Raw genomic sequence first — 22,024 nt, 5'->3', positions numbered from 1 at the left:
CTTTTGACTGTTTCCTCTTCTCCCTTCACTGACTTGCTGATGAAACCAGCTTGTATGTGTGGCGGTGGTGTGAGGCGTCTGCTGCAGACCATTACTCAGCCATCTAAACATGATCGGAGGCCTCTGAAATTAAATAAAAATGTGTTTTTGCCCCCCTGATCTGTCGGTTTGTTTATTTCCCATTGAATGTGACTGATTCCTCTGATGAGTCCGCTCCCTGTGGAACACTTTCGTTCTCTCTGTTATTTGTGCTATTAAACATCAAACTGGTACTTACATTTCTTCAACTACAACATATTGCAGTTTAAAAAAAAAAAGTTGCCAATTAAAAGACTGTTATTCCATCATTCTTCAAACTGAGGTGAGGACAGAATGAAACCTAAACACCAAATACTGTCTTCATTATTTCAGTGGAAATTGTCCTGATATGACACCACATGCTATTGGTGTGTTTCAGCTGAACTTAACTTACTGACTTTGTGGAAATTTGTGCTACAATATGACTTCACTGTCACATGACCAACATCTCTGATTAAACGCGTAAAACATTGACAAGTACATGTATGATCAGTCAAGAACATTCAAGGGAAAAAACTGTTCGAAACCGCATACTTCTCCTACTACTCATACTAACTTTAACTTTTTTTAAGTTCTCGGATGCATACTAGATTTGCGGAATTGTTGGGTATGCATCATGAGGTTACTACTCATATTCAAACTACCCAAGATGCAACGTAACGTGACGTCGCCGATCGTCATTTCCTGTCAAAATGGCAGTTTCAAGCTCGGCTCGGGCAGGAGCGAAATGCATTGTGGGTAAACGCTCTGCATACTGTCTGATCGATGAGTATGCAGAATGGAAGTATGCAGTTTGCAAGTATGTAGTATGTAGCAGGAGCGAGGCTAGGGTATTTTTAGTGGTGCCAAGGCACCACCGTGAGATAGCTCGGCACCCCCTGGCTCAGCACATTTTTAAAATATTATATTATGCAAAAACACAGGGTTTTTTTGCTCAAGGATGCATTATTTTAGTGACCATTTTATTTATTTTCTAGCGTTTGTTTTTGTTTTAACTCTTTACTCCCAAAATAAATGTTGAGTTATCTTCAATTTTTGTCTCAGGCTCTCTGTTATCCCTGTCGAACCACAGTCTTTTGAAATGAAGAGGTCAAAATTGAATGTTGTAGGGGAAAACACTACTCAAAGCAAAACTAGTACGGCTCCAAAATTTATAAATGTATTAGTTTGTCTCAATTAGTGAGAAATAATGTTCCTCTGTGAGCACTGGGGGGTGGGGGCCCCTAAAGAACAGATCCTAAAATCGCCCCTGGTATGTAGTATGCGGTTTCGAACACGGACAGAAACATCCCTACTCTGTAGCCACAAACCAACAAACATAATAACAGCCCAGTAAATGTGAGGCCGGGGGCAAAACAGAGAGTAGGGAGGAGGAGTTTTGAACGATTTTGATATAGAGAAGGTGAGATTACAGGAAAGTAGTATTACGTGTTTCACAGAGACACGTGAGAGTTGCAGTTGCATTTACAGGACTGCAATGCCTCTACGTGGCTTTCAGACTGTATAGGCAGGCAGAGATTGCAGACAGAGAGGTAACAATAAAGGAAGAGGGATTACAGGCTTTCTTAACAACGGATGGTGCAATCATGGACATAAACTGAGAAGGAGCAGGGTCAAAACACAGCAAATAGAAAGGCGCAAATAGTGTTTTTTTCCAAATATTAATTTCATACAAAAAAAAATTCTAATTATTTGTATTGTTTGACACTGATTATTAGCAATTGGTAAGAAGAAGAAAAAACATGTCCAACATGTGACTGTGCACACTCATGTGAAAGCTTGTGTGTAAGTTTGAGCTGACAGTCTGCTCAGCTCTGGAGGGAATACAGAGTTTAAAGTGACTGACTAGGGTGTATTAAAAAGTTTCGTGTGTCTGAACCTCAAAGCCAGTGAACCATTGCTCATGTCAGTTTGTCCTGCCCCTTTGTCATGCTGCCTCCCGTACGGGGTATACACCTACATCACTGTTCTACTTAGACATGCCCCTTCACAGGCTAAACATTTAACATGGTTGCCGCCACAATTTGCGAGACTGGGAGTATAACGTGGTCTCTTTGTGATCTGTGAGAATTGATTTTCTGGATTAATTAAGCATCAAATTCAATTCCATTCCATTTGATTGGAGGAGTTGCCAGATCTTGAACTCTAAATGACACCTGTACATTTCTTATCTTAGTTGTGAGATTTACCTGCGGTAAGATTCTCTGGAATATAATCTTTTTTTTTTTTTTAAAGAAGGTCATCTATGAGTCACAGTTTAATTTGTCGTTTGACAATGACAATCATCGTGAATATCACTGCACATAGCCCATTCATCTAATTCACACAGGGTTAAAATAAAGGTAGCATTTGCAAGGCAGAAGAAGAAGAAGTAGTAGTAGTAGTAGTAGTAGTGGTAGTAGTATTGTTGACCAGATGAATGAAGCTGGGAATTAAAGCTTTCTGAAAGAACATGCTGACATTTTGATTAGTGAGTTATGTACTATGTGCTTGCAAAGCAGTGGAAGCGCTGGTTGTTGACTGAAATAAAACGTTCTACTGAACAGCGGAACAGCGGAACTAGCGGAACAGCTGGACTTGTGGGTTGTCTTACAGTCACATGAGAAGATCTAGAGGCTGAGCTTTTCTTAGTGTATTAGCAGTTTGTGATTAAGTGCTCTATAGCATGTCATTTCTCTGTTACTGTGTTTATATATTTTATTTTACTTTTCTTTTTTTAAACTGCTGCTCGATGTGTTAGTGATTGGCCAAAGTAATTTTGGTTGACTTACTGTATGTCAATTACCAGGAGCATATCAGACAGGTCTGATCCAAATGTTCAAACTGATCAATGCACATTTGTGATGGTAAGCTGTTGCCAAGGTTATGCTGCTCCATTTGACAGCAGTTCAGTTTGGTTTAGTAATGCCCTTCACATCTTCAGCTTCTTTACAGATGTTGGGATGTTTGCTTTCAGACTTGAATCCAACCTTCCTTTCGAACAAAAGAAATGTCCCGGTGTCACAGATTGCAACAAAACCCCAAAAAACTACAACACAAACCAGTAACTAGCAGATGCTGTAGATGTTGGGCAATAAATGTTTGCCATGATTTTTATTTCATATACTTTGTGTGACTATCAGTGCTGTTTCTGCAACCTTATATCTAGAGATGTCGACACCAATCATCTCATGTGACTGGTCAGGAGGTCAACTGAGCGTTGGGTTATTTGGACATAGCCAGAGTTAGAAGACTCCGCATGCTTCTGATTTTTAGGCAATGACGATAAACAAACAAAGTCTGTGAAGCAGAGAAAGAAGCTGAAGCCAAAGCAGCTCTTCCTGGAAGACAGTGAATCATTACCTGGTGAGAGCCTCTTTGTCGGCTTGGACAAACTTTCCACAATTCACACTAAAAACAGGACAAGGAAGGGAGACAGAATGACAAAATTATGTGAAACCAAATGGTGACTCAAAAAATGAAGGAATGAATGAATGAGTTTATTTAAAGGACAGCATGCAATACCATAAATCATTGCCATTTCATGAACAACAACAACAAGATGGTTACATCGGATTTAGCAGAAGTGCTATTTTCCATCCGTAGTCCTTAAAGGGGGATGGGGTAAGGAGTACAATTATTATCATTTTTTCCTTTCTTTATTTAAAAAAAAACAACCTAATTACCAGTGGGTCTATTTTGATCATTTTAATTGGTTCATTTCCGAATTTATACATTTTGATTCATTTTTTTTTTAATATTTTCTTTAAAAAAGTCTTTAAGAAGCCTGATTTAAAAAAAAAAATAAAAAAAATGAATCCCACACATGCTGTCTGAAAGAAATGATGACAAAATTAGCAATAAGAATGAAAAACAATTGAAAACAAAACGTGAATGGCATGAAAAAAAACACTTTTGTGTTTAAATCGCGAAACTCTTTGTTCTCCTAAACAACAAAGTATCAGTCCCTCCCTGCAGCAATTAGATTAACTTACAGTAGTGCTGCTCCTCGATCAGCCCACTAGTGTGACACACTTCCGCGTCTCGTTTTTCCTTTCACATTTTCAGTCAGTCTTGCACGTCTATTATAAATTTTTCACTGCTTTCACATCCTGCCTTTTGTGTTGCTTTTATAATCAGGCAACTGGATCCATGCAATAATAATCTCTTAATGATTAGGGAATGGAAGACAGCAAAATCAGGATGAGGGAAACAAAGACAAAGAACAAGAAAGGTTCACAGCTCAATCTGACGAGCTGAACATTTTATACAGTTTGGCTAAATCTAAACCTGTTAGGAAGGAGACGGCAGGAGGATGTTAACAAAACATCAGGGAGAAAAAGAGAGCTCGAGGTTAGTGAGTTGGATATATCATTAAATAGGAAAGAAAGGTAAAAACCAGAGGCATTAATATAAGTGAGGTGCAAAATGGTGTATGGTACATTCTAATGAGATGAGAGGAGGAAGACTTCCCCCAGGGGACAAATGCCTACTTTCTGGATGTGGGTTTTAGGAAACTCTTAATTCAAATGTCTCCTCGGTGAGAGACGGATGAATATGTGAAGAAGTGGTTCTCATTAAAAAGCCTCTGGCAGAGCAGGAGAGCAGATCGAATGGTGATCTGGGATAAGACGATGAGGATGTGAGAGATGATTAAGTACGACGGGAAAGAAAGTGAAATCCATTGCCAGTGAAAGGAGGCGTGGAACCCTAAAGTCGTCACAACCTAAAGCAACATTTTGGATGTGCACCTTCACCTTTAAAGCCTTGAGCTATGCTCAGGGCCGCTGATAGGGGGGGACAAACGGGTATTTTGTCCCGGGCCCAGGAAGGGGGGGGGGAAGGAATATGCGCATTAGTCCGCAAATATGTCCAAATGTTTCAGGCACGCATGCCAATCAGGCTGAATTGATTTGAGAATCATCCCAGGTCAGCTGAATGACAGCCAGTGTAACGCGGCTCTGGTTTAACCGTATTTTGTTTAAAATAAGCCAGTATAGACATGGCAACGTGTGAAATTGCCATTTAGATAGAGTTGAATGTAACGAATGGGTTATAAACGTGATGTTTTGGGGTAGCCTGTAACTTTCGTTTAGACTGATTTAACTTGACACTCGCCAGATGAATGGGCTCTGCCTTGTTCCCTGAACATTCTCAGAAAGTTCAGCGGACATACACGCGGGTCTGGCGATAAATAAAAGTACCCTTAACATGATTCCCTTGGTCAAGTGAAAAATGGTTGATGAAATGTGCAGTTTATGAGCTCTAAATGAATAAAATAGCGTGAGTTTTATTGTGGTAGGATTTTGAAAGCCATAACTCCACTCAGTCCATATCCATATCCAGGCAAAGTGGTAAATAATCCTTTTGGTTTATCCGCAATAAATGAGAGACTGGGAAAGTAGAGGTGGGTGTGGGTGGGTTGCTACGGGGGGGGGCCCATTTAGAGAATTTTGTCCCGGGCCCAGCCAAACATGTCAGCGGCCCTGGCTATGGTTATTTTAACACACATTGACACTAAAAGCTGCTGTTTGAGCAACTCAGATACTTTTTATTTCATGTTTCTGGTTGCCTCCGAGGCTGAGAAGTACAAGGTGAAAGGTTTTAGTGAAAAGTTTGAAGATTTTCCAAATAATTCTCAGGTTTTAGGAGGCTTTCTTAAACAAAGGGTTAGACCTGAATGGGTTAAACCTAAAATCAATTATCCCTTTTTAATCTTTGGAAGTGACAGAAAAAAATATTAGGCAAACAAATTTATTTGGCGATTACCAAGAAGAAAACAACAAACTGAGGGAGGAAGGTCCTAACAGATGATGGGTTGGTGAACGAGTCAGTAAAGGCACAGATGATGGAAATAAATGCAGGATGCTAAAGGTTCCAGGTTACTCAAACAGGAGAGCTTGACAAGTAAAAAGGATGTAAGGGTTATTGTTTCACAACAAACCTCGCTGGTTGTGGCAGTTTGTTGTTGGTCAATTAAAAGGTGTCCTTGTTAGCAGATAAGAAGCAATTAGCTTTAATGCTAATGTGGTTGCAAATTGGGTATTTTCCTGCAGACTCACCTGGAGACTCACTACAGGAGTTAAATGGTTTACTGCTAAGATTGTGGCTTCAGATATGGGTCCACTGGGTCCAATTTATCTTTTTTCAGAATGACTCGCAGCATGTTAGCCAGACGTGGTCACAAGGCTTTAGCTGGTCAGTGTATGAGGCAAAGAAAAGTGAAATGAAGTGTGAAGAATCTAGAGTTCAGGGTATCCATGTCAGCCGATTGCAACAGACTGTTCATGACATTCACAGAAAAGTCGAAAGTCGGTATACTGGAAATGGTGACAGGTTGACATTAAAAGCCTGTAGCCTACGGCTTTTTATAACACTATCAGTGTGTGATAGCTGAAGTTAGCATTCCTCTACTGAAAGGAGGCAGGAGGGCATCAGCCGGAGTGACAAAATTTGCTTTTGGTTTATTTTGCCCATAGTTCAGGTTAAATTGACGATAGCAAGTGTAGCGTTTGACACATTCTCTTACATGTGAGGCTTCAGCTGACGCGGTTGTCTGTTTTATAAAAGACTCAATGTGTAAATATGTTTGCATATCCTGTTCTAAATGTGGGTCAATAAGATAAGATGAAATATATGCTTTTATTGCCATTGCAGGTAAATTAAATCTTGATGGAAAAGTATGGAAGCCCATTTCTGCCATGATAGAAAAAGTAAAAGACCAACAGGAAGTCATAATTTTGACTTTGAATCTCATAATTATGACTTTCTATCTCATAATTATGACTTTGAAAGTCGAAATTATGACTTCCTGTTAGTCTTTTATTTTTTCTTTCATGGCGGAAATGGGCTTCCACAGAAAAGACTCCCATAAGCAAAACATATAAATAATCAAATATAATGAGTAGTAGAAAATGTACATATATGAACAAGGGTACAGGTAAACATATGAATAAATATAAATAAAACTAAACAATTATTTATATACAGATGGCACTATGAATTATATTTAACTATCACATTAGGGACAGGAGAAAGACAATGTAGGACATTAACAAAGCTGCTGTTGGGGGGTTGTTGCACAAGAAGTTATTAGTAGTTGGAAGGGGTACAGCTACTGTCTCTAAGACTGACATTAAACCAATTTGTCTCTGTAGCAGTTCCTCAGGAGCACCACTTGGGAGTCAGAATTTCTGTTTAATGATGCGTTTAACCGCAAGATTGGGCCTACTAATTAAAGTGCTCACTACCGCCCATTGAACCTGAGGAACCTCCTCTTGAACAAAAGCATAAAAGCCTTGTTCAGGTTTGTAAAGCAGTGTTTGTGTGGGGATGAAAGATAAGCTTTCTGTGTAAGAGAAACTTTCAGTGCAATGGATGGAGCAACATCTATAAACTTAAACCTCCAGGCCTGCAGTAGTCTGCCAAGTTTCAGCTCAGTATTTTTTGGAGTATATATGTTTATGCCAGAGACACTTCAGTAGTGCTTAAATGCATTGCTCATGTCTTGGATTTAATTAGGATTACTACAAACAGACATGAGGATCAATTAACAAATCTATGAACCCTTTTTAAACTCTATGTATACTAGGGGTGTGTATTGGCAAGAATCTGGCGACACGATACGTTTCACGATACAGGGGCAACGATGCGATATATTGCAATATATTGTGATACTGTAGGAACAACGATATATTGAGTTTCTTTGAAAGAATTTAATTGTAAGAAAACTGTAGCACATAGCACACACAATGCTGTTACATGCTTAACATCAGCTTGCTGAAGAAATACAAGCATTTGCAGGATTGAAGAAAAAAAATATGTAAACAATGTTATATTAAAGGTGTAGATATTTTAAGATATCTGCTTAGAGGTTCACAACCAGTGAGAGGAGTTTTCGATTTCAAAGTAGTTATTATCAAAAGAAAATATGGTCTCTATACCTTCAAATGTCATAACAGTTTTTCTGGCTGTTACCATGTAGAAATTAGCATACACTCTCTCTATAATCAAATATAAAAGTGCTTGTAGGGTTCTTAAAATATTAACAAAAAATGTAAACCGTTATTGACAGTCAAAGACACATAAAAGACAGTACTGACTGTGTTATCTTGGCTGCGCGAGTTGAGGTCGCTGATAGTTTCGAAAAAGTTAACATCTTGAATAGTTCGTTGAGCACAATCCACTCATTTCACATTAGCCTGTAATGCTACATTGTCGTGGTGTCTCGCCACACGTGCTCGCAAATTTGTAGTATTGCCCGAGAACTTGACTCTGGCGTTGCAGAGTTTGCACGCCGCATGGCTCTTGTCGTAGTCGTAACTGCCTTCCTTTGTTTTGAAACCAAAATATGCCCAAACATCAGCTTTAAAAGCTGCTGGAGCTGGCTGTAGCCTCTCGTCCTCAGCCATCGCCGGTGAAGTGTTATATGTTTTTGTGAGAACTGATCTCGCGGGATTTCATTGTTCCTTTGGCGCGGAGGACATAATGACTAGGGATGGGAATTGATAAGATTTTTACGATTCCAATTCCATTTTCGATTCTGCTTAACGATTCGGTTCTTTATCGGTTCCCTTATCGGTTCTCATTTGGAGAAAAAGGCCAACAAACCGGTCGATTAGCATCAACTTTGTCATGACCTTACAAACCCAACATCGGTGAGGTCCACATTTGTCTCTCATGGCCTGGGTAATTTAACTCTTCCCTGCTCTGGTGAAAGGAGAAGCTGGAGGTAGAGGTGAACTGGGGGTAGTACCACCAGCCTCTGGCTCTGAGCCAGTCAGGCTCTGTCTCTCATGATTTCATCTAAATGTAATGCCTGAGAAGGCATTCATTTGACCTTAACCGTTACTAACAGCAGGTTTTACAATGAGGCAAATGGCGCTAACATGATAGGCAGTGTTTGTTTGTTAGTTAGTTAGTGACCTGCAGTGTTAGCCGAGGACATGCTAACGTTGCTGGGTTCAGATTCACCGACGTTAATCATTCATTCATAGTTATTGCATGTTGGTAGTATTACCTCCCTTTGGTGAAATATTCACTTTACAAGTTGCCCTGTTGTCGTCTATTTTAGGGATGTGTAATCAAACTTTCGAGCGTTTGTACCGCTTGGGCGCCATGTTTACTGTTGACTGCTGGCTGCACTGGACAACGCCACGCAACGTTGCGTGGTGACGTCATTCGCGCCCACTGGAATTGATAAGGGAATCGTTTGCAAAATCGCCAAACGATTCCAAGGAATTGAAACACTGGGAACCGGTTCTCAACAAGAACCGGTTTTCGATTCCCATCCCTAATAATGACTGCTGCCGACTAGCAGCCGGAGGTTTAATTGCAACACAAAAATTAACAAACACCGTGAATATTTGCATGTTAATTGTTAAAAAAAAAAAAATCGATACAGCGCCGTTGAATATCGATACGGTATCGTCAAATAAAATATCGCAATATTTAAGTGTATCGATATTTTCTTACACCCCTAATGTATACACTCTGATCTTACTGAATGATCTGGTATCCTATGAGCTGTAATGAATGCTAGCAAGCTGTGAGAGTGTGCACGTACTAATCTCGCCTGCAACTTTCTTGGATTCAACTTTAAAGCAGACATTTTGCTTTCACCCGTCACCGCGATGCCAGCTGAGGTAAAGGTGCAATCACAAGCCCCACTGCAGTTAGACACCTTCTGTTACTTGTGGCTTCTTTTTCACCTCAGTTCTGCTCAGCGAGTTTAAAATTACAAGCCACACACACCTCATTTACATAACTTACATATATACACACACCCTCTGCAAGGATAGGTGTGACTGAGGTGATAATTGTGATGGGAGATGAATAAACTTGTTAGAATGGAGGTGTGTGTTGTGGAAATTGTGTGGGGGGGGTTCAGGATTCAAAGAGAAGAAACAACCTTGGTTAATCTTTTGAGGTTTACACTTACAATCTGACACTTGGGTTCTATAAAAAATTCATTACAGCCTCATCATCGTGATTTTTTTTCTCTCGCTTCCCACTTTGTCTCCAATAAAACATGGCTTATTTTTAAGAATCTCATTTTGGGACCAAGTGGACAACAGACAGTTTAGTTCTTTGTGAGTCTGTGGTATGGCTGCCAAAATCCAATCACAAAGAGCTGCAGATACAGCTGCAGAGGGAGCAAAAGGAGAGCAAAATACAAAGATGGACATAATCAACATGCAGCAGATGATGATGTAATAGTGAAATCAGTGGTGGCTTTGACATTCTGATAAACCCACTGTAAGTCACATATAAAAATCCAGTCAGTGAAAGATCAAGTCCATCTCTGTCAGTAATAACAGTGTCCAACAGTCTAGTGTGTCTGCAGCTGAACCCAGAACAGCAGCCGGGAGGGAAACATGGACCTTTTTCTCTCCAATAGAACACTGACTCAAAGATGACTCCTGTTTATTTCACCACATACAGCTGGATCATGTCTAATTTCACACCACAATCATACAATTGTTATTTTTTCCCCTCAAGGATTCATATAATAGTGTTGAATTTAAGTGAAAAGTTTTTAGTAAACTAAATAAAATATTGGAATATTTTGTACGCATTCTTAATTCAGCCTGTGATGCAACACCACTGCAATGGTGCGTCTCAGTTTGCTCAGCAAAATACTGTATGGAATATTACATACCAGTCTTTAATGTTCACATCAGCAGTTGCAAGAAAAGTTTGTGAATTCGATGAATTTGAATCAAAATCATTTGAGAGCAACAGAGCAGAATTTCTGGGAAATCAAGAAATTCTGCTAATTTCTATAGCTCATATTGTTGAAACCTCTACCTATTTTAACTTTCCTATTTTCTTTTCCTATCTAGAAGTCAAACTGTAATTCTGGAGCTTGAAAATGTCCTTCATTCTGGATTTCTCTGCAACAGCAACCAGCTAATCAGAAAGAGTCTCACAAAGCTCGGCCGGGGATTTCAATTTTCTTTTTCTCTTTTGAAATTGTCTTCCTGTGTCTCTATAGTTGTTTCAGACTGCTCCGTTCAAAATCTATATCATTCAAATGTCTGTGGTTCTTACTGAGAAGCTTCTTGTTAGTTGTTGGTTGTAACATTAACAGCCATAATCTAAGCTCCTCACCTGCAGCCTCATTTGGAATAGCAAACATGCTGACATTTGTCAAACCAAGGCTTCTTTCATGACCTGTTTTACTTTGACTATGGGTTAAAGTATATCAAAACTCCACAGTGTTGTTCCTGCAGGCTAAAATAATTACAGTTCCACTTTTTGTCTGTTCTCCAATCCCGCTGAGCGAACTGAAGTTTCATCTATCTAAAATTTCTCTCTATTAGTGATATCTTAGTAGACTTTAAAGGGATAGTTCGCCTCTTTTGACATGAAGCTGTATGACATCCCATATTAGCAATATCATTTATGAACATTGACTTACCCCCTGCTGCGTCCTGTGAGCCGAGTTCCAGCCTCGTTTTGGCGTTGACGAAGGTAGTCCGGCTAGTTGGCTGGGGCTTAAAAAAATAAAGCGTTTTGCTTCTCAAAACAATATGCGTTCAACAGAGTAATACATTTGCATCACAAAATCGTTAGCCAGAAAAAGTCAGACTTCACACTCGCTTGGCGCTATTTTCTCTCTACCTTCGTATCACTAGGGGCTGTGTAAACTGTGCAGGCCGAAGTGCAGACCGAGCAGTAAACACCGTAACAGGCGCGGCTATCGCTAGGTGGCTGGATGCATTGATATCAAGGGAGGCAAAAATAGCGCCAAGCGATTGTGAGGTCTGACTTTTTCTGGCTAACGATTTTGTGATGCAAATGTATTACTCTTTTGAACGCATATTGTTTTGAGAAGCAAGACGCTTTATTTAAGCCCCAGCCAACTAGCCGGACTACCTTCGTCAACACCAAAACGAGGCTGGAACTCGGCTCACAGGACGCAGCAGGGGGTAAGAAAATGTTCATAAATGATATTGCTAATATGGGATGTCATACAGCTTCATATCATAAGAGGCGAACTATCCCTTTAAAGTATTGTACTGCGTATATCAAAACTCCACAGTGTTGTTCCTATTATTAATAATTACAGTTCCACTTTTTGTCTGTTCTCCAATCCCTCTGAGCGAAAATCTAAAATTTCTCTCTATTAGTGATATCTTAGCAGACTTTAAGTTAAGTTTTATTAAAAGCTACAGTGCAACAGCAGAAACCAAAGGAGGAAGAAGGGAAATCAATGATTTTGTTGAATCTTAAGGCAATGAGCAGCACTGTTACCTCTGTTATAGACTCGTCTAGACTTGTCATACAGTGGGTCACTCTATGTTAAAGCATCAACTACATATTTGAAGAGATCTTCTGTTCATCCAAACACATGTTGCCACACTGTGCATTCACTCTGTCACCCAGCTGCACAACACAGCTGGGACAGTTGTTCGTCGAATGAATCGGTTTATAGATTTCCTTTCAGATCAGAGCAAGACTTGGAGGCATTTGAAGCTGCCGGGGGGTGTGTCACGGTACACGGAGACTTACTGTTCATTTACGACAAAGATGCAGTTGTCTTGGGAGGGGATGCCGGACACCGGGTGCTTACAGGTCACCTTTCGCTCATTGTGGCTGCAAGGAGACACAGAATGAGAAAAGAACGTTAGAAAAACCACACCGAAGAGTCCTAAAGTGATGTGAAATGAGCACAGAGATTAAGACGAGGACACAAACGGTTAGAAACAGCAGAAAAAGCTCTCTGCAGACACGCAGAGTAAAAACAGGGCAGCACTGCAGAACACTCAGCATCACAACACACCTGGAGCTGTGGCTGACGCTAAACTTCAGCATGATGTCCTATTTAAAAAAAGTTGTTGCAGAGATGACGCAATCCCACCCTTCCTCCAGGAAACTTAAGTCTGAGTAAGTCTGTAACTACAGCATTTTTTTCCCTCTTTCTCCCTTCCTTCCTTTCAGAAGTGGACGGGCAGAGTGAGGGAGCATAGACAGCAGCGACAGGGGGCACACAAGCCAATGTTGTTGCTGCTACTGTCACTTTAACAAAGAGCACTGAAGCTCAGAGAAGATGAGAGGATGCTACCTGAGCGTTCTGAACATTTTGTACAATTTGATCGGCTTTATTTGATCTGATTTCAACCCAATGAAATGTATTTGCATAAGCTGCTTTAGTGATCCTTAGGATTGGCCCTTTACGTCTATACAGACAGTATTACTGGAAGTGGATTACCAGGAATTACTGTATCGCTTAGCTTTTGATGGTAAAACTGTTATAAAGCACACACCGACGCAAAATAATCATGAAGAATGAAAAAGCGGAGGCAACTTTGTGTCATTGGTGCTCAAAGAATACCATGGTGACACTAATGCGGCGGTATAATGGGGTCAGCATGTGTCGGCAGCAGAAGGAGTGTGAGCATTAACAGTGTTTTCACACCCACATCTGGGGATGCCAGCTGTGCGGTAGCTGGGGAAGGACAGGGGTGGGCTCCCCCGGGGTCTGATCTAACCAGCCGTGCAGCACCACAGAAGGGCTGCTCCGCTCCCTCAGTCAGCTGCAGATGGAGGACGGCCCAAACGGCAAAGGTCAGCTGACACACTGGAAAAAATGCCCCTCCAAAAATAATTAAAAAAAAAAAACAACAAATACAAGACTTTTTTGCTTGAAATAAGCAAAGAAATCTGCCAATGGAACTAGTGCCCTGCTCAGCGTGTCTGTGTCTTTTGGAGCATCTTTTTACATATCAGACGAATTCAAGTAAGATGGATCTGGTCAGCTGGTGTCTCAATGCTATTGATCATATTTTCTCCAATGCAAAGTTGGGGAAAGGAGAACCCTCATGCCCCGACGGGACATTCTTCGCTGGATACTCAATGGACGCCCGGGGGAAGCGCCGTATCGTGTGTTTGGCGTTGTTGGCCGTCGAGGACGCAGAAGACGTCTATATATTCGGATTTATGATACTCGGATTCCTGCTGTTTGGAGTTGGAGGATACCTGGGCCCTCATTTATCATTAGTGCATAGAATCCCTTCTAAATCCTGTCGTATGAGTGAAATTTAGAATGTGCCCAAGTACAAAAAAATCGGCATTCATCAAACGTTCTTACACAGGTCGTACGCACACTGGTAGGTAATCTGCAATGATAAATACCACACCTGCCAGTTCACCTTGCGTGGGCACGATCAGACTAATTTGCATCATGGAACGCCCCCAAGTAACCATATATGGCACCAACTTTCCCTTTAAAAGCCACTGGAACTTGCTTGCGCTTGACTCAGAGCGCGGATCTCGAAAACACATGAGAAGCAATACAGAATCATACGCGGCGGACAGCACAGCTTTATGCCAATTACGCACACAGGCTCCACACCTCCACACACGCATCGCGTCTGCAATCATAACTCATTAGGGGAAATCACATTTTGCCAATATTTTAGAGACCCCCCAACATTTCCCAAATCATGTTTTCGGGGGGTCTCGTGTCAGTTTCAGGGGGTCTCAGATCCCCCGAGTCCCCCCGTAGTTCGAACACTGAATATAACCAATGTTGCAAACATGCTGCGCAACACTCACCAATAAGCCATCCATCTTCAACAGCTCCTTCTTGTAAACGAAGGCCCACGGAGCTGTTCTGCAAAATAAAGGAATCGTGCGTCCCCCCTGGCTATCGGGCAACGACATTGAGAAGCAGCATATCACTGTCGCATATAAGCTGTACATTAATGGAGTGCTTCCCCTTCCAATTCACGAGGTTGTATTCGTGCTGTGATGGTGCTTTTAGTGCGACGTGAGTGCAGTCTATTGCTCCTATGACGTTGGGGAACTGCGCGATACCATAAAACCCTCACTCAATGTCTGCCTGGCGTGGACCCCCATAAGGGAATCGAATGTAAGTCGGGGCCAAAGAAATAATCGCGTCCAACACTGTGGGCAGAATTCGGCTCATGGACGGCTGAGAAATGCCGCATCGATCTCCTACCTCGCGCTGAAACGTACCTGTAGCCAAAAAGCCCAGAGTGGACAGCACCTGTATATGCACAGGTATGGCTTGCGTGCGCTTAGTTTCTCGCTCGAGAAATGGCCCCAATTCACGGCAGAGGTCGAGCAATATATGTTTTGGAAATCTGAACCTGCTTAGAAGCCACTCACTACTTTCTGCCAATAAATCTGCACGCTCCCTAAACACGCGCTCCCTCCGTAGCGCACGGTTTTCCAGATCCTCAAGCAATGCAAGATGGGCCATGTTGCGTTCTGAATGGCATGTCCTACATGTGCCTTTTATACCCATATCAATTAAACTAGGCTGATTATTGTCAGGTCTTCTGGTGAAACAATTATTGTTACACTCTGAATGAAATGCAATGAACGGCAGGTAGGTCTAATGCACCGTGCTTTGGAATTGCATAGGCTACACGGACCCAAATGCCGTCAGACATACTGTAATGCAACAATTGAATGAACATTGTAATATTCCCCTGTGCAGCGATCAACACCATTTGCAGTTTCGTAATTCTACCACTAGGCAATGTGCGTAAGCATGGTCAAAGCTGTGCGTAGATTTAGGCACATTTCTAAGTTCAAGTACATGTTCATAAATCCCACACTTTGCTCAGGAATGATCGCACGCACGCTTTACGCACAGATCTGTTCCTAAGAACGCTTGATAAATGAGGGCCCTGGTATTTCACGAAATTAAGAGAACGTGGACAGCGTTCGATGGGGTCACAAGAGCAATCAACGCTCAGACTGAGATGCTACGTGAGCAGAAACGGAAGCTGGATGCGATCCTTACGCATGTTCGCAAGCTGGCTGAGATTCCTGCACTCAGAAGAGAAATGGATTAATCTGGGAGAATGGTTGATTGATCACTTGGACCAGGCGGAAAGGGTCCACATCCCACAATTCAGCTGAATTCGGGACTTTCGCCATGAGACACACCAGCAAAGACACGAAGACAGGCACAATCAGTTGTCTGTCTGACCTAATCAATTGTTATTCCAATCCTGGCGCCCCACACTGGACTTGTAGCCAGCTGCAAAATCGTTCTCCATGTTTGTTATGAACACATGATGCTCTTTTCCCATGTGCTCCCCCCCCCCCTCCCCTTCCTGAGGCTCCAGTGAGATCTGTTGGACTGGCTGACATATTCCAACTTTGTCAAGGACAAATCGCCTGATAAAACACTCTGTGCAGACTTATTGAACACACACACATGCACACACACATATGCTCATTGATAACATACGCAACTCCTCACGTCTTCACTGTCCCATTGCTTAATGATGCTGTGTGTATGTGTTGCTTTTTCTGATCTCTCTCCTCCTCTCCCCAATGTGTTATTCCCTCTCTCATTCTACCCCTATCTCATTAACGCTTCACTAAGAGGAAAACTTAGTTATATTCAAATGGTTTATCTTATTAATGAAAACTTAGTCATATTCAAATAGTTTATTAAGACCTATTATCACTGTATAAACCTTAATATTTCCTCTCAGATGAAAGTTTTTTACCCAAGTCCCTTTTAATTTAATTTATGGACCATTGAACGCCCTCTTGCTCCCTCTTAGAGGAAAGCTTATCCATGTTTCTGATCTTATTAATGCTTAATGCTTCACTAGGAGGCGAACTTAGTCATATTCATATATTGAAGATCTGTTGTCATTTATTATACCAACCGTTCTGTTATTAGCTATATTTTTAATTGCTTCCTCTTAGAGGAAAGTTTATCCATGTTTGTTAGCTTTTGTTAGTTTACTCAAATTACCTGCTCTGTATTTCTGTGTTGTTTTTTCTTTGTCTGTTTTTTTTTTTGTGTGTTGTATTTTTTTATGTAAAGCACATTGAGTTCCCTGTGGTATGAAATGAGCTATATAAATAAAGATTGATTGATTGATAGTGAAAATGGGCTTGTCAAGATTTCTTGAAATAAGATATGATATTTAGGACTTTTGAGTTAAAAGTGATCTTGAAATTAGCTTAAAAACCTCTTCAAATGAAAAATGTTCAAATGTTTTACGTGAAATATGACTCAAAACAATTTGTTTTCAAGACTTTTTCACTTAACAAGATATTCAAGATGTGTTGTATTAAAACAAGTCCCTATATCTTGCTGAAACGGTACTTGTTAGGCAGTTGTGTCTTATATCAAGTGTAATGAGATACTCAATGAGAAAAATATACTTAAATATACTTGGTAAGATTTAGATTTTTTTCCAGTGCATGCCACACACAAAACTGTGTGCTACAGTCCTCACGGGGACACTGTATTATTTCCTTCGGTGTCTGCCTTGTAAAGTTATATACGAAGAGACTGAATGTGCTCAGTCATATTTAGTGTTATCAGGGCAACGTTTGAGTTAAATAAAACATGAGGGCTTTTACATCAGATAACAAGGTGCTGTAGAGATGGATCAGAATAACACACCAAATAACTAGTTGTGAATTAAACCATCCTGGCAGGTTCAAGAGGCTTTCAGCTCAGACTCAAGGACGCTTCGCAAACCACAAAGATGAAGGAAACTCTGCTGCCCACCATGTCTAGAGATGGCTTCACTCAAAAAAGTCACCAGCAACAGTCCATGCAGTTGTTGCACATAAAGTTAGCAGAAAATAACATTGTACACAGCACTGTGGAGATCACCCCGTTCATTCTATTGAATGGAAAAATGAAGCACAGCTCCTCATGGAATTGGGGAAAATTGTAGGCCGGAAGAATAGACGTATTCTCCTTTGTTGACTCAAATTCACTGCCTCCCAATGCACTCGTCTTCATCTCCCTCCTCCCACTCATCCTCTCATCCCATTAGTTTTTAATGTCATTGCATCCAGGTTGGCAGTGCTTGTTCACACACCAGGAAGCTGCAATTAACTGGCAGCCTTTTGCTCTTTGCCTCGTCTGCCTCAAGGCTCTAGCATGGTTGCCGCGTCTGCTCGCGCGAGCGGTGTTGATGACGTCACGAGTTCGTGCCCGCCATAGGACCCTATATAGTGGCGCAAGTCGTTGCGCGCCAGTGGTTGCAATTTTCTCCGTCACAGAGGTGGCGCTGCTACGTGAAGGTTACCGCTACTCTACAACCATGAAAGTCGAGAAGAAAACAATGCCGCTGTCAAGAGCAAGAATACTGTAATTAATGATACTGCTGCAGTTTTCGGATCATTTTAATTTTTTAATTCAGTTAAAAGAGGTGAAGGTTTGAAGCCCCCGGCATCACCACTTGGAGTCTCTGCCCTCTTCTTTGCCTTCACGTATCTGTCCCGTAGCTTCTTCCACACATTCTTACAGAACTCTCCCTCTTTCCCCAAAGTTCTGCCAATCTCTGTGAGCTCATACGTGCTCCCTGTACTGTTTCACTGCAGTTTCGTACAGCTGCCTGTACAAACGCACCTCCTCACTGAGCCGGTCTCACATCTGTCCATCCGGTTCGTTGTGCTCGGCGCCGCCAAGTTACAAAAATCGACTGGTGCACGACAACGCGCTGCGCCGTCTTTTCAAGGGAAGCGCCAGGCCTGAAACGTCATTTTGACGTCACGGTCCACCACCGCCGTGACAGACGCGGCAACCATGCTACCGCCTTCAGCCTCCATCCTCTACTGTTCTATCACCTCTTTCCTTTCTCTTTCCTCCTTCTTCTTGTATTTCTCTGTTTTCCCTTCTCCGGCTCATTCCGCATAGAAACACTTTGGTTTCAACAATTTTTAGTGATTTTTCACAATGAATTATCGAACAGACACACAGACAGCAATAACAATAATGAAATAAAATAAGTACATTCAGATATCTTAAGAAATACACATATACAGTATATATTTAAAAAGGATAAATAAAATAAATAAATGTGTAATAACAATAATAACATTAGTAGTAACAATAATGATGATAATAAGGGTAAAATAGAATAAAGTAAGATTAATTAAAAGATAAATTAACTAAAAATAAATAAATAAATGAATAAGTGAATAAATAAAATAAAGTAAATAATAATAAGAATAGTTTGAAGAGGGAAGGGGGGGGGGCAAAATTGCAAATAGTCAAACATGTCTTCATATGCTGTTATTATAAGGTGATTGACAGGATTCTTCATCTGTAATTGTTCTGGCTCCTCAGTGTTTTTTTTTTTTTTTGTCCTTTGCAGAAGAAACATACGGCTGTTAAACTTGAGGGACAGTTTCTGCCAACAATAGTAAAAGAAGCTTGATAAGCTGGCAGCTTGACTGGAGTGACAGCAGCTTCAAGCATGACATTACATTTGATTATTATGTGGACTGTTTCATTACAAACAGGGCTGCAGAACTGGCATCAAATGGAACTGTAGAGCCTATGTAATGGTGGTGCCTGTTGCTGTTCATGTGCGAACATCTGTTTTGTGATTATGAGCAAATGAAGTGGTGTCTTTTATGACTCAAGGTGACTCAAGCAATCCTCTTACGGTTATCACAACTCTGGCTTGCTGTGCAGCAGCAGATCTGTGACTTAAGTTCAATTTGGACAATGCACAGGCTCACCGTGCCCTGCTCGCTCCACGCGTCGCTGTGATTCGTCTCGCCTGAAACCGATTGTAATGATGCACTGGAAAAAATGCCCCTCCAAAAATAAGTCAGAAAAACAACAAATACAAGACGTTTTTGCTTGAAATAAGCAAAATAAATCTGCCAATGGAACTAGTGAAAATCGGCTTGTCCAGATTTCTTGAAATAAGATGTGATATTTTGGACTTTTGAGATAAAAGTGATCTTGAAATTAGCTTAAAAACCTCTTCAAATGTAAAAAAAAAAAGCTTGTGTCATATGAAATCCGACTCAAAACAATTTGTTTTCAAGACTTTTTCATTTAACAAGATATTCCAGATGTATTGTCTTCAAACAAGTCCCTATATCTGGCTGAAATAGTACTCGTTAGGCAGTTGTGTCTTATATTAAGTGTAATGAGATATTTTGACTAGAAATGAGACAAATATACTTGGTAAGACTGATTTTTTTCCAGTGTAGGTCTATTAATACTTAATACTAATTGATACTATTTCAGCCAGATATAGGGACTTGTTTGAAGACAATACATCTGGAATATCTTGTTAAATGAAAAAGTCTTGAAATCAAATTGTTTTGAGTCACATATCATATGAAACAAGCTTTTTTTGACATATGAAGAGGTTTTTAAGCTAATTTCAAGATCACTTTTATCTCAAAAGTCCTAAATATCACATCTTATTTCAAGAAATCTCAACAAGCTGATTTTCACTAGTTCCATTGGCAGATTTATTTGCTCATTTCAAGCAAAAACGTCTTGTATTTGTTGTTTTTTTAACTTATTTTTGGAGGGGCATTTTTTCCAGTGTATTAAGTGTAATGAGATATTTTGACTAGAAATAAGACAAATATACTTGGTAAGACTTTGATTTTTTCCAGTGTGCATATGAGAACAAAATGTCTGCTCCTGACTTCTTATGGATTTGACCAACCAGCAGTGTAGTGTGGAAGATCCTGGTCTATATGAGCACGTGTGCAGGTAAGAGTGGCTGCTTCCTACTATTTTCTGCTGACCTGAATGTTGCTTTCCACTCACTTGTCTATTTTATGCATGCATACACCTACAGTATGTATTATTAACATAAATACAAAATCAGCAAAAAAAAAGAAATAAAGTGGAAGCCTCATACTACGGACTACGATGTGCAGCAAACAAAACACAACGACTTCTCTGAAAACACTTCAGAAGCTGCAAAGAGAGATGGACATTGCTTTATCCACACAGGGGAATTCTCACATCAAATCTTGGTTGTTGTTTTACATCCCTCCCTATGTCAAAAACGCAGCCCCATGTGAGATCATCGACTCTGGTGCATGTACCTGCAGACACTGCTGAATTCTTACAGCTTTCCAAACACAGACTCGCTGTTTATAAAGATGCAACGTCTCCTAAAAGGCAGTGCATGTGAATGTTGTATTGGATGAGGTTATGTTTTCCACCTGATTTGTATTTGTCTGTCCTCTGAATACAATTTATTTACAAAACTTAAATCTAACTTGAAAGCTGCAAGCAGCTGTATGCGGGACCGAGATGTGCGCACGTTGGGGCATGCGCTGGACGCTGTCGTCGCTCAGCTCTGCCCACACGCACGATACCCTCTGCGTACGTACGAGCACATAATAACCCCAAAGCGGAGGGCTTTTTGAAAATTTCTAGGGGCGCCACTGAGCCATTTTGCTCCGCCCACAGACGATACCCTTTACATACGTACAAGGTCGCCATCACACAATTTTCACCGCCTGGCCACGCCGACACCGTTCAGAGTTTGGAAAGGTTTCTCCATGAGTTTTTCCCCCCATGTCTTAAAAGTAACCTGGTCAAGTTAGGAGCTGTTACCATTAAATCTGGAGGAGAAGTTCGCTCAAATGCGAGGTGTGGCAAAAAAAAAGGCGTTTCCAACCACCAGCAGATGGCGCTATAGGAAGATGTCACTATGTTATATGTGCGCGTTCAGGCTGGGTCCAGCATTCACCGTATGAAGTTTGGGACAGATTGGATAATGTATGTGGGAGTTATAAGCGACTTCATTTTTTGTGGCGAGTGATGGCGAGTCATAGAACTTTGAGGCGTCGTTTTGAAAAAGTTTCCCCATGAATCCCCCCCCCCCTCCATGTCTTAAGAGTAACCTGGCCAAGTTTGAAGTCTGTAGCATTAAATCTGTAGGACGAGTTCGATCATATGCAAGGCGTGGAATCGGTCAAAAATGGCACGAAAACGCACCTTCCATCCAAAATGGCCGCCTTCCTGTGAATGTGGGACCATGGCGGCATAAGACTTTTTTGTGCGTCTGGGCATGATGAATGAGTGTACCGAATTTTGACGTTCCACGCGAAACTAACCCCAGTGCGGGGACCATTTTTAAGCATGGTAGGGGGCGCTACAGAGCCAATGAGCGACTCCCAAAAATATAAAGTTTAGAATCTTTCATGTTGTCGACTGGCAGGTGGCGCTCGC

General features: G+C 41.0%; 1 protein-coding gene across 16 annotated transcripts in view; it reads right to left on the bottom strand.

Annotated features, from left to right (window-relative positions):
* LOC142385463 (pleckstrin homology domain-containing family A member 5-like) overlaps positions 1–22,024 on the bottom strand; it is a 230,400-nt gene that overhangs the window by 75,493 nt on the left and 132,883 nt on the right. For 13 of the 16 annotated variants that reach the window (XM_075472017.1, XM_075472019.1, XM_075472023.1 and 10 more), the window contains exons 4-5: positions 12,574–12,657; positions 3,421–3,468 (exon numbers count right to left, since the gene is read on the bottom strand). In XM_075472017.1, the coding sequence (XP_075328132.1) occupies positions 3,421–3,468; positions 12,574–12,657 (132 nt within the window). The remainder of the gene's footprint in view (positions 1–3,420; positions 3,469–12,573; positions 12,658–22,024) is intronic. The other 3 variants (XM_075472020.1, XM_075472031.1, XM_075472030.1) reach the window with 1 other exon arrangement.

Source organism: Odontesthes bonariensis, chromosome 8 (genome assembly GCF_027942865.1).
Source record: "Odontesthes bonariensis isolate fOdoBon6 chromosome 8, fOdoBon6.hap1, whole genome shotgun sequence".
Lineage (NCBI taxonomy): Eukaryota > Metazoa > Chordata > Actinopteri > Atheriniformes > Atherinopsidae > Odontesthes > Odontesthes bonariensis.
Note: the sequence above shows the minus strand (reverse complement) of the source record. Positions and strands in the feature narration are given on the sequence as shown.